Source organism: Colius striatus, chromosome 1 (assembly GCF_028858725.1).
Source record: "Colius striatus isolate bColStr4 chromosome 1, bColStr4.1.hap1, whole genome shotgun sequence".
Taxonomy (NCBI): domain Eukaryota; kingdom Metazoa; phylum Chordata; class Aves; order Coliiformes; family Coliidae; genus Colius; species Colius striatus.
In genome coordinates, this window is record NC_084759.1 from 67,668,147 (window position 1) to 67,686,172 (window position 18,026).

Here is an 18,026-nt window from a genome sequence, read left to right on the forward strand (position 1 = left end):
CCAGGATTTGAGAAATATCCTTCAACTTACTATAAATGCCCCAGCAAAGACCATTTTACTGGGCTCCACAGACAGCACTGCCTTCCCCTTGCAGGTCTCTCTGTACTCACTTTCCTTCCACTACCACAGATATCAGCTGCTTTTTCCCTTGGGGATTCCTGATTTGTCCTGATACTCTGCCACCTATATACACCATATATACAGACATTAGGCTATCCATGGCTACTTTGTCCTTCTACACTGAGCCTGGATTTTTCTAAACAAGGAGTTGGTTGAAAGCTTGCATTCTGGAGGGTACACCTATATATTCAGGCTTCTTCTGCCCAAGGAATTAATTTAATTCCACTTAATTCCACTTATTGCACTGCTATTCTTCTTCACCTTATCTGACAACCTTACTTGCTACTCTAATGTAACTTCTGCTTCTGATCTGCCAATGATGCTGCCACTTTCCATTGCTCATCACTGCATCTATAAATGAAACTGGAAAGGTGGTCAAAAAAGTTGCAACATTTTTAAGTCCTTGATCTGAAGGTACCATCATGTTCTATGATGTCCTATGACAGCATATATTTTCTGAAAATGTCAAAGGAAATGTATTTGGAAACATACTATTGAAATGTATTCTCTTTGTTAATAGAGCAACAGACTTGCGTATCAAACACAAGGAAGGAGCAGATGGAGAGAAGAAGGGGTCTGCAAGAAACTGAAATCAGGCTTCTAGTCCATAAATACTCTCAAGATCTGTTCCTGCAAGTTGTATTGATTCCTTCAGATATTTTAGATTAAACATCTAAGCCCTCAACAACATCAGAGAAATCCTTTGTGACAATCTTAAGGTGAAGTTGTAAAGTAGGAATACTTAATGCATGCGATGTTAAAAAGTATGTGCACATAACTATGACTTCTGAACGATTTAGGCAATCATTTAAATGACTCTGACAAATGTGCATAAAGTCTTTCAATGAATAAAGAAGCAAACCAATAATGGCATGATTATCCTGTGCAAGTCAACTTATGTTTGTCTACATGTACAGGAAAGGCAAAATTCTCCCTAAGTGAACATGCATGTTGCTCATTGCCTTCAGGGAAAATGTTACCCCAGGTATAGATATAGATTAAGAAAAGGAGCTGAATGCATTGAAGACAGTTGTGGCAACATGTGACAAACAAGGTCAATGTCTTTGACAAAGCTTTAGTTTTACTCCTTATGAGCCTTAGAATATAATTTAATCACCTTGCTCAAAAATTAAACTGCCTGTGCCCTGGAGAGTCTCTCCAAAATGTTAGCATCAGGCTTTGCTCTCAAACCTTGCTACAAATTGAAGAGATAGCACTGTGGATTAAGCCCATTTGCCTTTGCTCTCTACCATCCTCTTTAACTTAAATATTTCCCTTTTTTGCCTTCACTACCAACCCCATGGGTTCATTCTTCTAGTCTCCTCCCTGCCCACTGTGACCCCACCTGAAGCCACTCATTCTAATTTCCCCGCTCCCTTCTCCACTGTTGGTGCTCTCATCTCCCACCTAACACAAGCCAGGGCTGGTTGTTTCCAGTGAGCTCATCAAAGCAAATGGAAAGAGCCGAGTATCAAATCATTAATTAATTCTATGCTGAATCAGCATGGATCCAAATATGCAAAACTTCAGAATCAATTTTAATCCAACCCAATCCCGCACACTTCCGAACAACTATAGTTCACACACCAGGGTGAAGTGACTGAATGCCACATAACTCTGTTTGGAGGATGAGAATCACGAAATGCTGTGAGATTTCATACACAGAAAAACAGGTTCACTTTTGAAGGTTCACCATTTCTGAATTACACGTATTACAAATAAAAAGTCCAAAGACTCTAGCAGCCTAATGTCATCACACAAAAATGACATAACATACTTAACTGAAGCCAGAAAGAGAAGAATTAAGACAAAGGTCACAAAGAACTTCAGATCTTTGCTCTTGGAGGAACACCATCTCACCAATGGGCTCATCTTAGATTGTATGCTGTAGGTACGAAACTTCAACACCTTTCTACACGTGGGAAGTTCTGAATCTACTTCTTACTCCTAAACACCATACTGGCTCATTTAGGTATCATATTTTGAAAGAAATTAAAGACAAGGCCTGCTATTGAATATCTTCCTCCAATCGAGGTTCTTAGTTTTAATGCTAGTTTGAAAACACTTTACTAGGGTCAGTAAACTACCATAAGGCTTGATTTACTATTAGGTAGTGTCTGAATTATTTCAGGTTCATTTACTTCTCTGTTCAATATTCCATAAATTTTAAGGAGCACTTTACAATGAATTCTCTTTTTCCTCCTAAGTCCTCATTTTGCTCAGACCCCACAGTTTTGTTTAGGAGTTCATAATTCCCAAATTTTTAAATATCATGTAAACACTTTCCATCATATGAAGCAATATAAATGCAAATAGCGGGTTTAAATAACAGCAGGAAAAGCTGTCTTTGTAGTTACTCTTGCATTATTTTACATCAAAATTACTATTCAAGTGCATTATCCCACAAAACAGATCTCCCCTCAAAATTATAATAAAGTGCAAATTATTTTTGGTGGAAATTGTAATATAGACTCCAACTATCTGATTCTCAGTCAATCTGCCCTGGTGCAATAATCTGTGGTTTTGCAAGGGCTTTCATCATTCTTTCTGTGTGTATAAATAGCTTTCCAACCTGTAGAACAGCATGTGCTCAGGCCCTAAGTGTTATCTGTGCTTAAACCAAAATTCATTGGCCACATTATGCCTTGAATATTTTAAAAATAATCAAAAAGTTCAAGTACAACAAAAATGACAGCGTTGAGTCTTTTCTTTGAGCCTAAACATTGGTGGTTCTCTCACTACCATTTAAATATGTTTATATCAATTACTAAGCAGGAAAAAAGAGAATTATATCAGCCTAGTAGATGAGCCCGGAGCACCCAGCAGAACTGGGAAGAGGGAAAGATCTTGAAAAACAAGGGAAGTATGAAGAAGAAAAGTAATTAGGAACTTTCATATTAATATCACTGTTCACCAAGTAAGAATGATGTTTGACAATCAACCTTTATGTATTTGAACAGAGGAAGAAAAAGAAAGAAATGTATGGTCCTCCCTTGCCCTGTATTTCACCTTTTCTAGATTGTCACAGTCTCTGGACTGTACAATCTTCCCTACTGTCTCCGTATTTGCACCATTCATAGTTGTGCAAAACAAAATTAGTACAAGTCTCCCACTGCGCACCAAATGTCCCCATCGTTAAGTGCTACAGGACAAGAGTCTTCCCACAAGAACTGTGCTCATCACCCTTGACAGATATTTTTCAAAACTTGGCACCTACTCATCCCACTTATTTTTCAGAAATAGCCCACTGTTCAAAACAGCACCGAAAAAGGTATCCAGGAAATATGAAGATGCACAGGAGAATACTGCCAGCGTTACTATTCTCATATTTCCCAATTTAAACTGAGTGATAATTCTGCCACAGCAGCCAAGATATTCATTCTCAGAATAAAATTCCACTTGTGAGAAGGGATGCTGCAATTAACAGTTCCTTAAAAGCGTTAAGTAGATGTAAGTGGCCTGAGCCTCTATTCTCAGCAATGCCTGGTGGGAAACTGCTGCCTTGGCCGACAGTGGGGGGAGTTTGAGCCAGGAATCTCCAGAGCTAAAAAAAACCATGCAGGGACTGCCTGCTGAGAAAGGCCTTTTTTATAAAGGGTTATGCATTATTTTTGTTCAAAGGAAGCTCTTCCCACATGTCTGACAGCCACAGGGGGTTGAAGCTTGAATGAGCTTGTGTGATAGCTACCCTCCTGATTGATACCCTGGGGCTGAACTTTTGGTCTCACCAAACCGAAAACATAAATTGCCACAGCTTGAACTAAGAAGCAATATTTTTAGCAGGGGACTGTAACAAATCATAACCTCTGTGGATTGGCCCAGAAGGAGTAATGTCCAAAAACACATGCTCACTAGCTGATTATGCCAGTAGCCTCTATCACCAGCGTGAACAAGAAAGAACAGAATTGCCTCAGAGCACTCTCATGCTGATTTAGTTGTAAATTAGGCTGTATCTGAGACTTATTTAAAAGAAGCAATTATGTAGCAAAACTGAAAGTGCATGGAGAGCTACAAATGAAGCCCGAATCTGCAAATGTAAACAGGAGAAACAGAACTGATGTATATCAATGGTTATCAACTTTCAAGGGAAAACATTTTTACAGGTCACCTATTCTTTTCTGACAGTTTTCCCACAAAGACAGGACTTTAATTTAGGCACTGATATCATCGGGAGAAGAAATATTTTATGGAAGATCAAGATTCAGCTCTTCCTTTATCCTAGAGCTTGCCCTTGTGTATGAAGCAGTGTATCAAGGTTTTCAAAAGATAGTTATCAAACCAAAACTAGTACATGTATGAATACTGGTTATACACATTGAAGAGGAGCATTCTGTTTTTCTCCAGTAACTGTGGTTTACTGGGATAGGCTGTAAAAACTCAGCAAGGAGTACTATTTACAGTACATTATCTGAAACATAATGTGATGCAAAAGCAGTCAAAAGAAGAGATGGCTAAATGTGAAATTTTCTTTTAGCCAGCTGCTGATCCATAGATGAGTCATTCATAAAAGTCAGCTCAGGTTTCATCTCATCATCAGTTCTGAATCTTCTGAAACCATTTCCAGAGATCCAGTTCAGTCAGACACACATCAGTCATCATGATACTTTGAGTGGTGTTACATGGGAGAAGACAGGCAGAGTTTTCCTCTCCCCATTGCTTTTCTCTGTCAAGTCTGTAATATGAGAACACTGGCTGTGCTGTTTCCATGCTGCAAGAGCTCTTCTTTCCCTTAAGCCTGGAGCTATTGGGCTCGGCTTTAACATAGGGGCAGAGCTGGATAGAAAGCAGTAACAGGAGCAGCGAAGCCTACAGGAAGCTCCATTGCAGCAGCTGGTGGAGCCCTCTTCAACACAGCAAGCAATAACTCAGAGGTAAGCCCCTAAAAACTTGGTGATGGACAGGCACTTCCATAGCAGCAGCAGCAGCATCATCACAGTGGAGATGGTTGTGCCAGTTTTAGATTTTTAACTGGTAACCTCCGATGCAAATGTGTGCGTTAGGAAGCAGAGTTACCGAGCGTGAACGGTAGCTGCTTTGCATAGCAATTATCAAACAAAACACATACTCTCATTTGTGCATTTTGTGGCCTAGAACATTTTCGTCATTTAAATTCTCTTGCTCTACAATCAAGTAAGACTAGGAAAGCATGAAAAGTCCTTTTGCTGCTTTAAGAAGAGTGTTTATTACCAAGCCTGCTAGCCTGCACTCCAGACTTCAGTCCTATGACACATAAAAAAAATTAGCTATACCAGTGCCCATGTTGGTTCTACTGGTTTCCAGGGGCTAAAACACTCCTGAGTGAAAACAACATGGCATTTTTCCTCATTCTTTTTTCATTCCCTTTGCCTGAGAGAGAGAGACACTGCCTCAGCAGCACTCCCAGTCTTGGGTACCATAAGAGCAACGCTTGAAATCAGGGCCTGAATGCCAGGCCACACGTTGTGATGCTTCTGATGTGCTGGTGCTGTGTCCCAAAACAAAAAAAAGTGATATCCAAAGCACCACAGTGCCTTCTGACTCAGGCTGGACCTCATACAGCATTGAGTTGTTCTGTTACTACACCCACAAGTTACTACAGCAGATATGGACAATAAATGGACTAATATTTCTTTTTTTGGTTTGTTCTTTTTTTTCCCAGTGCCCTGAGCTAGCACTCTAAATCAATGACAGAGTGCTCATGCACATGTTTTGTACAAAAGCAAATTCAATTACTAAACAAAACAACAACACAAATCAACCCAAAATGGTACCCTTAGAGGCAAACTAAAAATAATGTCTTCTTCCAGTTTTATATTTGAAATCTTTTCAGACTCTTCTCCATCACAGCATAGATTTTGACAGTCACCAAACAGCGATCATATCTGCAAGGGGGGCTGCCTGATTTTAGGCCTTCTCCTGTTCCTTAAAAACAATGTACAGCCCCAAATCATGTGAGATTCAAAATGTTTACCAGGATCAGAAACCCTTCCTTTCTGAATGGAAATACATTCCACGGAAGCCTGAGGCCACACCAAAATCATAAAAACAATACTTTCATTGAACTCATGCAAAGTAGTCATCTATGGCTCTGAGCCTCCTTTACTATGCAATATGCCCTCCAGTTGTGAGCCTCTCCCAGAACATCCAGCCCCAAAGTCCCAACTCTAAAGCAAGAAGCAGATGACTGTCAAGCAGCTGTCACCTCCATCAGATTCAGTGATCTTCAAGAGACACCAAAGCAAAGGTTGGAAGTTAATAGATGTTCACTGCCCCTGAAGAGGTCAGAGTCAAGGCCTCAGAGCTTTTAGGTTCCATCTTCCATGGCAAGTATGTTAAAAACTCTGGCATGACCACCTGTCCTGTTACACCCATAGATGTCTGTACATGATGGACATGACCCGCAGAACCACAGAAGTTATTTTTTTCTGCTGAAGGGCTGTGGTATCTGGAAGCCCTGGTAAACTCTGTCCAATGTATATTAGCTAGATGGATTTTCCCTAAACTGTTCATTTTTGAAAACAATGGGATCTCTTACTTTCCCTGAGTAATTCCCTCTTCTTTGCATTTGCTGGCATTTCTCAAATAAGAAATTCAGATCTTACGTCCTGCATCCACTGAATCTGCATTTTCTGTCTATGCTTTGTTTCAAGTGAAGACTTCTGATCAGTTCTACCTAATGTTTCTGTCTTTCTCTGTTGTATGCTGGCACTGCTTCTCTAAAGGCACTGAATCCATGAACTGCAACAAAGCTCTGTTGACTTCACCAGCTGAGGCCTGGAGAAAAAATGTTTTCTACACTGAATGGGACCATACCTCATTATTTATCCTATGTCATTTGAACAGCACGTGTTCACAGTCAGCATTTAGCATATGTGCTTTTACAAAGCATCCAGAGTTCCCTTTCACAGCTGGGACTCCAAGGGACAAAGTAAAAGAACACAATCTTTTTTTAGGTTTTGCTGTGCTGAACTTGTATTCTAATTTCATTCATGCATGGTTGATATTAAACCAGCAGAAAAGCTAGAATAATCCACGATATTTGCTTAGAGTGGAGCAGAAAGAAAAGGTTACTAAGTCAAAAAAGATTGATATCTGTTATGATCAGGTCTAGGATATAAAAATGACACGATATGGGCAAGAGAACTCCTCCTTTTCATTAGTTAACTATGCTTCTTAGATATAGATATAGACCAACTGATCTCAAGATAGAAGAACAGTCAGGCATGGGGTGCTATTTGATCCATTAACATGACTTGTACCGAATTATGTAAACCACTTAAATGGATAAAACTCACTAGATGGTTTCCATTGGGAGAACTGAACCTTAGTGTGTATCTCTGCATTACCTGCTTGCAGCTAAAATCTCCTCCATTACTTTCAGTCATTATACCCTTTTTACTCCTGTCTGCATTTTTATTGTTATAACTATTTCTTTTTCCAGGAAAGGAGATTCATTCTTGCCAATAGCTTAGTCCAAAGCAGTGCTGTCAAATGCGGTGAGAATTTGGTTTCATAATATAGTGGACAAAAATGAGTTTATTGGATCAAAAATTATTTAACAGATATGAGTTTGATAATTAGGTGCAGTTCTGCATTATAATTACTATAGCAGATAGAATCATTAGGATAAAAAATACAGCTTGAAATTACTTTTATTGATACTGGAATTTAATAAACGGGCAGTAATTTTGTCACTGAGAACTCTTGTAATTTATAGATGAAAGAAAAACAATCTTACTCAATAAAACTGAATGAAAAAGATTCATTGGGAACATTTTAACAAAAAAACTCCCCAAGTTATATTCATACTGACATAGCTTGCTAATATCATATCATGTTGAATACCTTGAATTTTTCTTCCAGAGCGGGAAAAAATAAAAAAGTAGTATTTATTGGATGAAGTAATACTACAGGCAAGGAAACAGGCTGTAGTGTAATCAGCACAGACCATGCCAATAATGTGCTTCAGAAATCAATGTGAAAGTTTCTCTAAGAATCATAATTTTCTGCTGGTTTTTAACAGCAGCAGACGACAATGTCACACACAGTGTTTCAGCTATGTTGGCCAACTTATTAGCGTGGCAGAGCTAATCCTTTATCTGTTCTCTCCCATTCTAAATGTGTCTTACCTCTAACTGAGGTAAGAAAAAGTATGCCCAGATCCTGGATTTTCTTACACAGATAAACAAAATCACAGCTAAACTATATTTGATTTAGACAAACAAACACCTTTGTAAATTTGAGCCTTTATTTTCAAGCTAGTTGCACTCCCATTGTTTTCTTCTTCTTACGATTAACGTGTCATACAGATCATACTCACTTCAGTTTCTGTAGGCCTAAATATATTCTTCTATGTAGGTTCTTGAATATGAAAATGCCAAAATTTGTCCACAAAAAGAAAATGTGGTTAGTGATGTTTTTAAGAAAGCTTTTTTGTATGTTTATTTCATAGAGTTAGTTTTTATAACAAAAGAAAAGAGACACTATATATAGATTAAAGAATCCTACCCGGTTGCCTTCAAACCTTGAGCGATCGTTGTTTGCCTTTGCTGTTTTTTCTGCAAGTTTCTTCTGCCTTTGAGGGCCTTTTCCAAAGAAAATGTAGTTGACAAAGGCGTATTCAAGTAAGGCCAAGAAGACAAATACAAAGCAGCCCATAAGATACATGTCAATGGCTTTAACATAGGGAATTTTAGGCAAAGTCTCTCGTAGATGAGTGTTGATTGTTGTCATGGTCAGCACAGTTGTAATTCCTATACAAGGAAAAAAAAGAGTACATATCTTACATACCATGCTTCAATTTTATTTTCCTTTACGAGAAATTTGCCTTGTCAGTATGAAGAAACTTAATGCTTTACAAAAGAAATCTCTCAGGTGACATCACTGCAAATAAAAGCAAAGTTAAAGCCTGATGCATTATTATTCAAATGCAATATTCCCTTCACATGATCACAGAGAACAGCGAACCAGGGGGCCTGTCACCATGGCCATGAGTTAACATAGTTTCATGGAAGCTAGTGTAGCTGTACTTGAGGATCTCTTCCATGAAGACCAAACTGATCTGCAACAGAAAGGCAAATAGTCTGCCAAGCATTAAAAAGTGCTCTTCCAGTACAGTGCTGCTCAATGCAATGGAGGAAAGTTTTTAAAAATTAACAAAACTAATTAGAGGTCTGGTAAGACAAAACCATGTGTGCACATTAAGGCAGAGTGTTCATATAGGTGGTGAAAGATTCCTTTAATGCAGTTTTAAATTTCTCAGAGTAAAGCAGTTGGTTGCAGTCAGTCCTGCAGGACCCCCCTGTAGTAGGTGGAAAGAGGCAGGGACCTTTCTAGTAGAGTTCATCCCATCTATTTTATGTACACTTTTCAGGAAAGAACAATATAGGAGAGGGATTTCAGATTACTAGTTTAGTTCAGTAGCCTAATTTTTACATAGAAAGAAGTGAGATGAGCAGTGAGAGGCAGACAAGTACGTGCATTCATGGAAAGAGGAAGCCAAGGAGGGAAAGCAGCATTTTTACAGTGATTAACTGGACACTAATACAGTAACTAGAAAACTCTATAAGGCATGGCAAATCCTTATTTATTTACCTGAGGATCGATAGAGCATCTGAAAATATATTACAGAGTTCTGTTTTGAAAAGTTGGCAAGAAAAGCAAATTCACTGTCAGTCTGCTTGAATTCAAAACAACCTGTATCTCTGCTGGAAATTTTATATGGAAATTGCAAATTACAGGTGGCTGAAAATGCCGATTTGAGGAATAAGTCCACACTGGCAAATGAGGCAAGACATTCTAATAGGTCTTCTCCACTTCTGTTTGCTCTGATTCCATAATTATACCATCAGTTTGTAAGTAAATGCAGGTAGAACAAATATAAAGGATGAAAGACAATTCCTTCCATATTATAAAGCATAGCTTCTTTTACCCGAAGAGACAAAAATAAAGACAATATAACTAAAAATCAAGCTGTCAGTATAAACAGTGTCACTCTAGGGAGCTGCAGTAGTAGCCCATGAGGTTCTATAACAGATATTTTGTAAATTTAGCAGGTCAGCATCATGTGGTTTTCAGCACTTTTCCTCTAAACTGTGGAAGACGTGTGTTGATGTTTCATGGCTTGAAATACAAAAGAGATACACACAGCACAGGCTTATTTTAAAACTGTATTGGGTATAACTCATCCAGCTCAGCAGCAAAATGAGGAATATAGATAATAAATTCATTTTACCTAAAGAAACTTTGACAAAATCTCTAGAAAACCTCCACTCCAGAACAACTATCATACATTTGCAGCCCAAAGGATTTCCCCAGTGTGAATTAGCTATGTACTTTGTAGGTTTTACTTTCTGCTGCTCCCCATAAGGGTTTCCAAAATCAGACTGGCTTTTGTATCAGAAATTCTGCAGATTCCTTTTAACACATCCTAGCTAACCCACTAGCATCTCACAGATGTTTCCAAACTCTAGGTCAATAAGAGACTTAGAAGTCTGGCCATTAGCAGTTATGATGCTCACATTTTTGGTGCCCATTCCCAAGATGTAAATTCTTACCACACAGAGAGGGTTTTGTGGTTCTCTTGGTGATCCAGAGATTAGCACACTGAACAGAAAGGTGGCTATCATTAACCAAAAGAAAACACATCCCCTGATACTCTGCAGGCAAATGTCCTTCTGAAAATCATTAATTTATTTCAAAGCACAGCTGGAAGAGAAGCACCTGACACTCACCTATGATATATATGAAAAAAAAATCTTGTGATTACAGCCCTTGCTGGGTGTGAAAACTCTAGAGCATATTTTTTCCTCAAAAGACCGAATTTAGGAACTTCCAGGGCTAACTAGCTAAAACTCAGTTTTGAGTAGAACTGATGGTTTTGAGTACCTTTCTTGAGATCAGTTCTGTGTCAGCCTCTATCTGCAGTGTCCACAGTACACAGTCTCTGGAATCGCCTTTGCTTCATGCCTGGGTTCCTCTATTGAGGTAACTACTTGGTTCAGTGCTGGAGCACAGATCCCAGGGGCAGCAAGGGACCAGGGACAGGAGCAAAACACAGAAGTGACTGAACTAGAGAGAAGAATGCAGGCTTCCTACAACAGGGATTGAATAAAAGCTTCTCTGTGTTCCTAGTAATTACACAGGGAATCTTTCCTGTAACAATTATCTAGGCCAGCAGGCCTTACCCTCCTCTCTGCTGTGCTCTTCAGAGCCAGTTACATGTGTCCAAAGGTGCTGTATCACCTTTAAACTTTGATAACATTTCATATCAGCCCCATAGTCATAAGAGGGGCTATACAAAGGAACATAGGATTAGACCCATGGTACCGAACTTCATTATACCAACATCACAGACATAATCACCAAGGTACTAATTATTTTCTCAGATGAACTTATTAGATGCATTTTCGTCCTCTCAAAAGGACTTTCTATCAATCGGAAATAGAACATCTGGGGTCCTGAGTTTGCCTTGAATGTGCTCTATGACTTTTGTTCTAATATTTGTGTTATCACTGTAGAGTACTTGATGAACTTCTGCTACACAGAAATAGGCCACATGAGACAGTCCTGTTCCTTAAACAAAGAAAAACTGTATGAACTCATTACAGAAGGGCAGGGAATGTCACTGGGTTTGGTAACTTCTATCTTACCATCTGTTCTTTGCAGTTCTGACCAGCACATAAAATCTAGCTGCTGGCTGATGTGTTTGAAGTGTTCCCCTCACTCATTCCTAATGTCTCCAGGGTGGATCTCTGGTATCTAGTAGTTCATATTAGAGTTTTTTGGACTCTATGTTCCACCTCCCCTTAAGCTACTACTTAGCTATAACCTGCTGAACCTGCACTGGCTGCTGTTAACGTTGAACTGTGTCATGCCCATATGAACCACTTAATGCACAGTATCTGTAGAATGTGCAGTAACTGCAGTTATGCTACAGTTATTCAAGTTCAGGTGCTAGGATGCAATATTATATTGCACAAAGGTATAGATGTTATCTGCCCAGCTTGCGTTGGTATGTGGGATCTCGCAAGGTACGTGGGACTGAGATGAGGGATCTCATGCACATGGGCTGGAGACACATTTTGCTGTGGTACATACCAGAAAAATAAGGGAACTAGGAGATATGTTCCTGTTTTAAGAAGAGAAGACAGCATAGCAGGAAGTTATACAGCATAGGCTTAGCATCAAGATTTGGAAAAGAGGTATATGCTATTGGGAAGACAGGATTTGAGATGAGAGGCAGCAGTAGTGATAAGGATTATTTATGGATCCATTCAATATTCCTTCTCTCTAGCTATTCCTGAGCATGATTCTGTAACAGATATTTCTATTATATTGTAATAGTATTTTCTGTAAGATATTTTGAAGCCACCTTCCCTTATCTAAAGGATACTTTGATCTCAAAAGGTCTTGGGCTATGATCACCAATCTATGTCAAATGCATGTTTTTCTGCCATGAGGTAAATGGCTGTCATAAAAATGCACATAGCATGTCTTATGAGGGTGAGCCAGGATGTCATAGTCTGTGGCTAATATACCCCTGCACCCTGAATGAGCACATGGTTCTTGAGGTCTGTTCCTGCCACTGTCAGTTAAAGCAGTCAGGACCTCAGGTGGAGGCTTGGAGCCACACTTGTTTTGCCACACTGAGCTGGAGTAAAAGCCCACGCTTAAGCCCTTGGAGTATGATTCTGGAGCTGGTCCCCTCACTGAAGCTACTGACAATAACATCAACTTTGATGACAACAAGGCTGGGACCCATATGAACAGCTCACATCAGAGATTTAGTGCTAGCTATGTTCCTGCATGCAGGGGAAAATTCATTACTCTTGAGGCAATACTGAATGACACAATTTTGATGTAAATAATTTTGGAATATCAAAACACCGACATGACATTGCAGTCCAAAGGCCACATTCAGTCTGACATTTTAAGGTTCCACTCTTAGCACATACCAAGGGCAACTCTTGCTGCTGATGCATCATAATTGATCCAGAATGACACCCACGATAAAATGGTAATCAGGATGGAGGGCATGTAAGTTTGGAGAATAAAGTATCCAATATTTCTCTTCAACCTGAAGCTCAGTGAGAGTCTTGGATAGGCACCTGAGGAAAGGGAGGGGAAAACAGTGTTATTTATACTGAAGAAAACCAACTTGCAGATAGTCATCCTCATTTTCTGCAGAAACAAAAGCATGCCCATTTTATGGGGTAGTATGACATCCCCAGAATAGCAGCGAAAGCACCTTCACTGGTTAGTACTAAAAAGGAACTAAAAGGTACTAAAAAGGTACTAAAAGGAACCTTGCAGTGAATATAATGATATCCAAGTAAGTTGTATTTGGGAAGAAAAGAGAAAGTAAGTTATTATAGATTATTGAACAGATGGGTGAGCACTGGTTAGTTTTTAAAAACATATGTTTAGGCCTTCAAGTAAGATGTACATCCAAATATGCAGTTTTATATATAGTATTTATGTTGAGGTGATTATTAATGTGCATAGTTTTGTATTCACATGGAAGAATAGTTCATGAGATGTCACTTCCCAATTACATCTGAACTATGAGAAATGTGTTATCTGTGGTGTCACAAAGAAATTGTCAGGAATCCCAGTGAGGAAAAGCCTTCAGATCAGATCTTCTGACATCAATGGACAGAATTTCTCTTTCAAAAGCATTTTAAGCAAAAAAAGTGATTATTTTATGTATTTGTGTGTAGATATAGGATTAATGAATTGTTACAACTGGAGCAGACAAATAATGACAAAAATTAATAACCTCAGTGTCAATGTTTCAAACAAAGCACAAAGCTGGTGTATTTCAAAACCAGTACTAATCTCACTGACTGTATTTTATATATTTGGAAATCTCAAACAGTAAAAAAGCCCTGTGATTTCTTTCACCAAATGCAAATAGGATTAAATCTGAGTACAGTTGTACATGAAAAAGGTAGGCATTCACACAACAAAAGCTCCATGATTTCAGTGTTTGCATTACTAGTCTTATGATACTTCTAATAGCTCATCTAAAAGATCTAGTTATCGCCAACATCCTAAAAAACATTTCTGAACATACCCAGGGCCCAACTACATGTTAGACTGTCCTACTCCTTCTAATACAAATAAGTGCAAGATATGAAAGATTATACCTAGAAACAATGAAAAATTTACAAACTTCCCTTTAAATTATGTTCATATGTTTGCATATGAGCATAAGAAATTCCCTTTGCCCGTATACACAAGAATGATGGACTTCCTGAGAAAGAAAACAAAAGAAGGGACAGAAAACTGCAGATTTCTCTTCACCTCATTCTTGACAGTTAGGTCTACTTTGAGTCACATGACAGAAAAAAAATGCTAGACTGTTTCCAGACACAAGAAGCATCCAGGGAATAGTCACTGGTGATAATTTTGTCCAGTATGAAATTCCTTCTAGTTTGACCCACAGAAGAATACTGTTAAGAGTCAGAATAATTTATTTAATCACAAAAACCAGACCAAAGTTTTCTGTTGCCTAAAGTAGTCAGTAAAATTTTCAGCAAAGAATCATTTAGATTTCAGCTTAACATGATTTTCCAATGACCAGTGTTTAATTCTCAAAGACAAATTCTCTCTTTGAAACCATGCTTGCTCCTTTGCCAACAAAGCTTAGCTTTTTCATTGAGCTTCTTATGAAATGATTTCCATAGTCTTGTGTCTGCAAACTATGTAAATAAGGCAGGAACATATTGCACCATCATGAACTACATGAAAAATGCAGCAGACCTGACCACCTTTCTGCAGTAATAGTAGTGTATCAGAAATCTTCATAAAACTCTGTTGAGCAAACTTATTTCATATCATACACCATTCACATAAAAGATTCTCTATAAATCTATTCATTTCTAAAATCCTGTCCAGGTCTGGGTCTCTGTGGAATATAACTGATAGAGGTGATGATTGGAAAATTTCCCACAAGATACTGATTCTTTCACTAAGAGACTGAAAGATTCATTCATTCATTCAAGAACATTTTGTGGAACTGAATCACTGAATGCACGGTGCTTTGCTATTGATAAAGCAGAGGAAATTTTGTGGATGGAAGTGTGTGACAACAGTGGAGAGAAGTAATGTGTCATGTGTGTCAGTAACCTTCAGTAACAAAATCCTGAACTGAGGAGCAGTATAAGAGAAAACTTTAGACATTTATTTGGAATGCTCCATCTGTAGAACATCATCCAATACTGTCAGGGTTTGTGTGGATCTATTTCTGGTAACAGGAACAGGCTGCAGTGGTGGTCCCTGTAAGGAGCTGCTCTGAACTCAACTCTGTGTCAGACTCATCTCTGGGGCTGAGCAAATTGGGTGTCTCTGTGATCACTTTTTAAGTAGAAGCCAGAAGAGGAGGGTTGTTCTTCTCTGGGAGGTGAAGGAAGGAACTGGATGAGAGAGAAACAATCATGCAGACTCCAAGGTCAGTGAGGCAAGAGAATAGGAGGTGTGCTGGAGCAGAAACCTCCCTGCATCCCATGGTGACAGCATCTGTCCCCCTGACATCCATGGAGGGTAATGGTGGAATTGAAATCTGCTGGCAGCTTGCAGAGGCCTCCACGGCAGAGGGAGTGGCTGTGCCTGGAGTTGTGCTGCTGCAGAGGAGAGCCGGCTGGAGGAGTTTGTGAGGAGCTGCAGCCCTTGGGAAGGGCTCACACCAGAGAGATTTGTTAGTGACTGTATCCCATGGGAGGAACCCTGCATTGGAGCGGTGAAATAATGTGAGGAGTCTTCCTCCTCTGGGAAGAAAGAAGTGGCAGAAACCATCTGTGAGGGACTGACCACAACTCCTGAGATATCAGGAGCAGTGAGCTGAGCCCAGGAAGAGGGGAGGCGTGGGGGAAGGAGACCTTAAAGTGCTGCTTGCATTTTTCTCATCATCCTGCTCTGTTTTTGCTTTCTGTCTGTTCTATTTCTATTTGGTAGTGAACTTTTCTTCCCTAAGTCTGTTTTGCCCAGAATCACAATTGGCCGTGAGCCCTCCCTGTCCTCATCTCAATTCACAAGGCCCTTGGTCATCTTTTCTCCTCCCATCTCACTGGGGCCTCTGCCATCCTATGGAAGGTGGGGGTGTGTGTTGTGGGGTGTGAGTGAGCAACTTAGTGGTGCTTTACTACCAGCTGGGTTGAACCAGGACAAGTACTTCATCATCATCTTGTCTAATGAGAGAAGGTAATTACTTAAACCAGTGTAACCTGGCCTTAAAGGTGGACTTTCCAGACAGACTGTCTCAAGGTCAGAGGTGTCAACAGGAAGCTGTTTCAAGCACCAGGTTCTTTGCCCTGAAGACAGAACCATACCTAAGGTGAGATCTGTCAGTGCTCACTGTCTTTCTGGTGTAGAGCTGGACCTGGACTGTAACAGAGAAATTCAGTTGCAAATCTGAAGGTGTGCTGTTTGTTTTGAGATACCTCTTGACATCTCAGACATCAGCATGCAGCTGGTGGATATGACATAGCCCCTAAACCTTTTTGACCAGCAGCTGGAGACTTGATAGCAGCTGATCAAGCAACTCACTTGAACTGCATACATACGAACTAGGTGTCTAAGCTCTCATTACCTTAATGGACATCAGTTTGTTCAATTAATCTAGTAAATGAAACCTAGAGAATTATCAAACTCCTTCTAAAACAGACTCCTATACTGGAGGACTGAATTTGTCTCCAGACTTCACTGACTGTATTGACTATATTCCCATCAACTAAGACACTCAGTTCATACATAGACACTAAAATTACCTTCACCTTAAATCAGGGCAAGATGAATCCCAGCCTTGCAAGTCTCGCGGTAGGTTTTGAGGGTCTGTGGCTCATGTAAAAAACTCTTCTTGGCATTACAGCTACTTACTGGAGTTGACACGTTGCTCAGCTTCATAAAGGTCATAAGAGAATGTCATCCTGTTTTGTGATGACTTTTCAAGCTCAAATTTTATTCGGAAGTCTAGATCTCTGGAAATTTCAGAATAATTTGGTCTTTGTACAGTTCAGGTTGAAATTGAACCATGAACTGGTAGCCTTGTTTTTTCATAATATTCAGCCAGAGTTCTCCTTTAGCTAGCTCTCCCTGAGACTAGAGAAGTTTGTATTGCTTTCACCTGTATTGCTTTTATGCTTTCTCAGATGATCTATTAGGTCTGCCTCCAGCCTGTCAATTCTGCTCTAATACCTTACCTCCAGCAAACAGACCACAGGAATCTGTGGAAAAAGAATAATTTAAAGAAGTAACATTCCTTATTTTCCCTATTTTTCCTATTTTTCTGGATGAAGCTCTGTGAAAATGATGTGTCATAAACTGCATGGAACAAAGATAGTAAGCCCACATCTTTGTTTATCTAAGAAGCAATCATCTTTTGTACTTCATTTAATAAAGATGGATTTCTTGGTGAGCTCAACAATTACAGTTACTTGCCTGATTATGCTTGGATAATAATTTGTCATTTAAGGCTCAGTATATTTAGAGAGTAATTACTAGGAAATTTTAGTTGTTAGCATTCAACCAAAATTTGTTTTTTGCCTAAAGAACAGTGTTGCTCTTCGGGGATCAGATTTGTTACCCTTCCTCCCATCTGATATAACATGAGAATAACGGAATTCGGCCTGAAGTACTTAAATCTAACAACAGTATTGAAAATGCAGGCGTGAAAACAAATAATCAATAACTAAGCCAAAAATATTCCTCTTTGATATATTTGGGTAAAAAGTAATTACTTGTTTCTGTTTCAATTTCACTGAAAGCTAGCAAGCTGGAATATCTAACTCCCAAGGCTAAATTAGTCTCTTGCTGTTTTATCAAAGTATGAAACAAGTTAACTGAGTTGTTCAGTTACAAAATTCTTGTTTTAATCAGTTCTTTGGGGAAGATTCTTCAGCTAATTGGAAATATACTTTACAGATTGA

General features: G+C 39.2%; 1 protein-coding gene across 1 annotated transcript in view; it reads right to left on the reverse strand.

The window, feature by feature from the left end:
- Window positions 1-18,026, reverse strand: part of GABRB3 (gamma-aminobutyric acid type A receptor subunit beta3) — a 115,338-nt gene that overhangs the window by 6,086 nt on the left and 91,226 nt on the right. The window contains exons 7-8 of the mRNA XM_061998105.1: window positions 13,056-13,208; window positions 8,608-8,852 (exon numbers count right to left, since the gene is read on the reverse strand). Of these exons, the coding sequence (XP_061854089.1) occupies window positions 8,608-8,852; window positions 13,056-13,208 (398 nt within the window). The remainder of the gene's footprint in view (window positions 1-8,607; window positions 8,853-13,055; window positions 13,209-18,026) is intronic.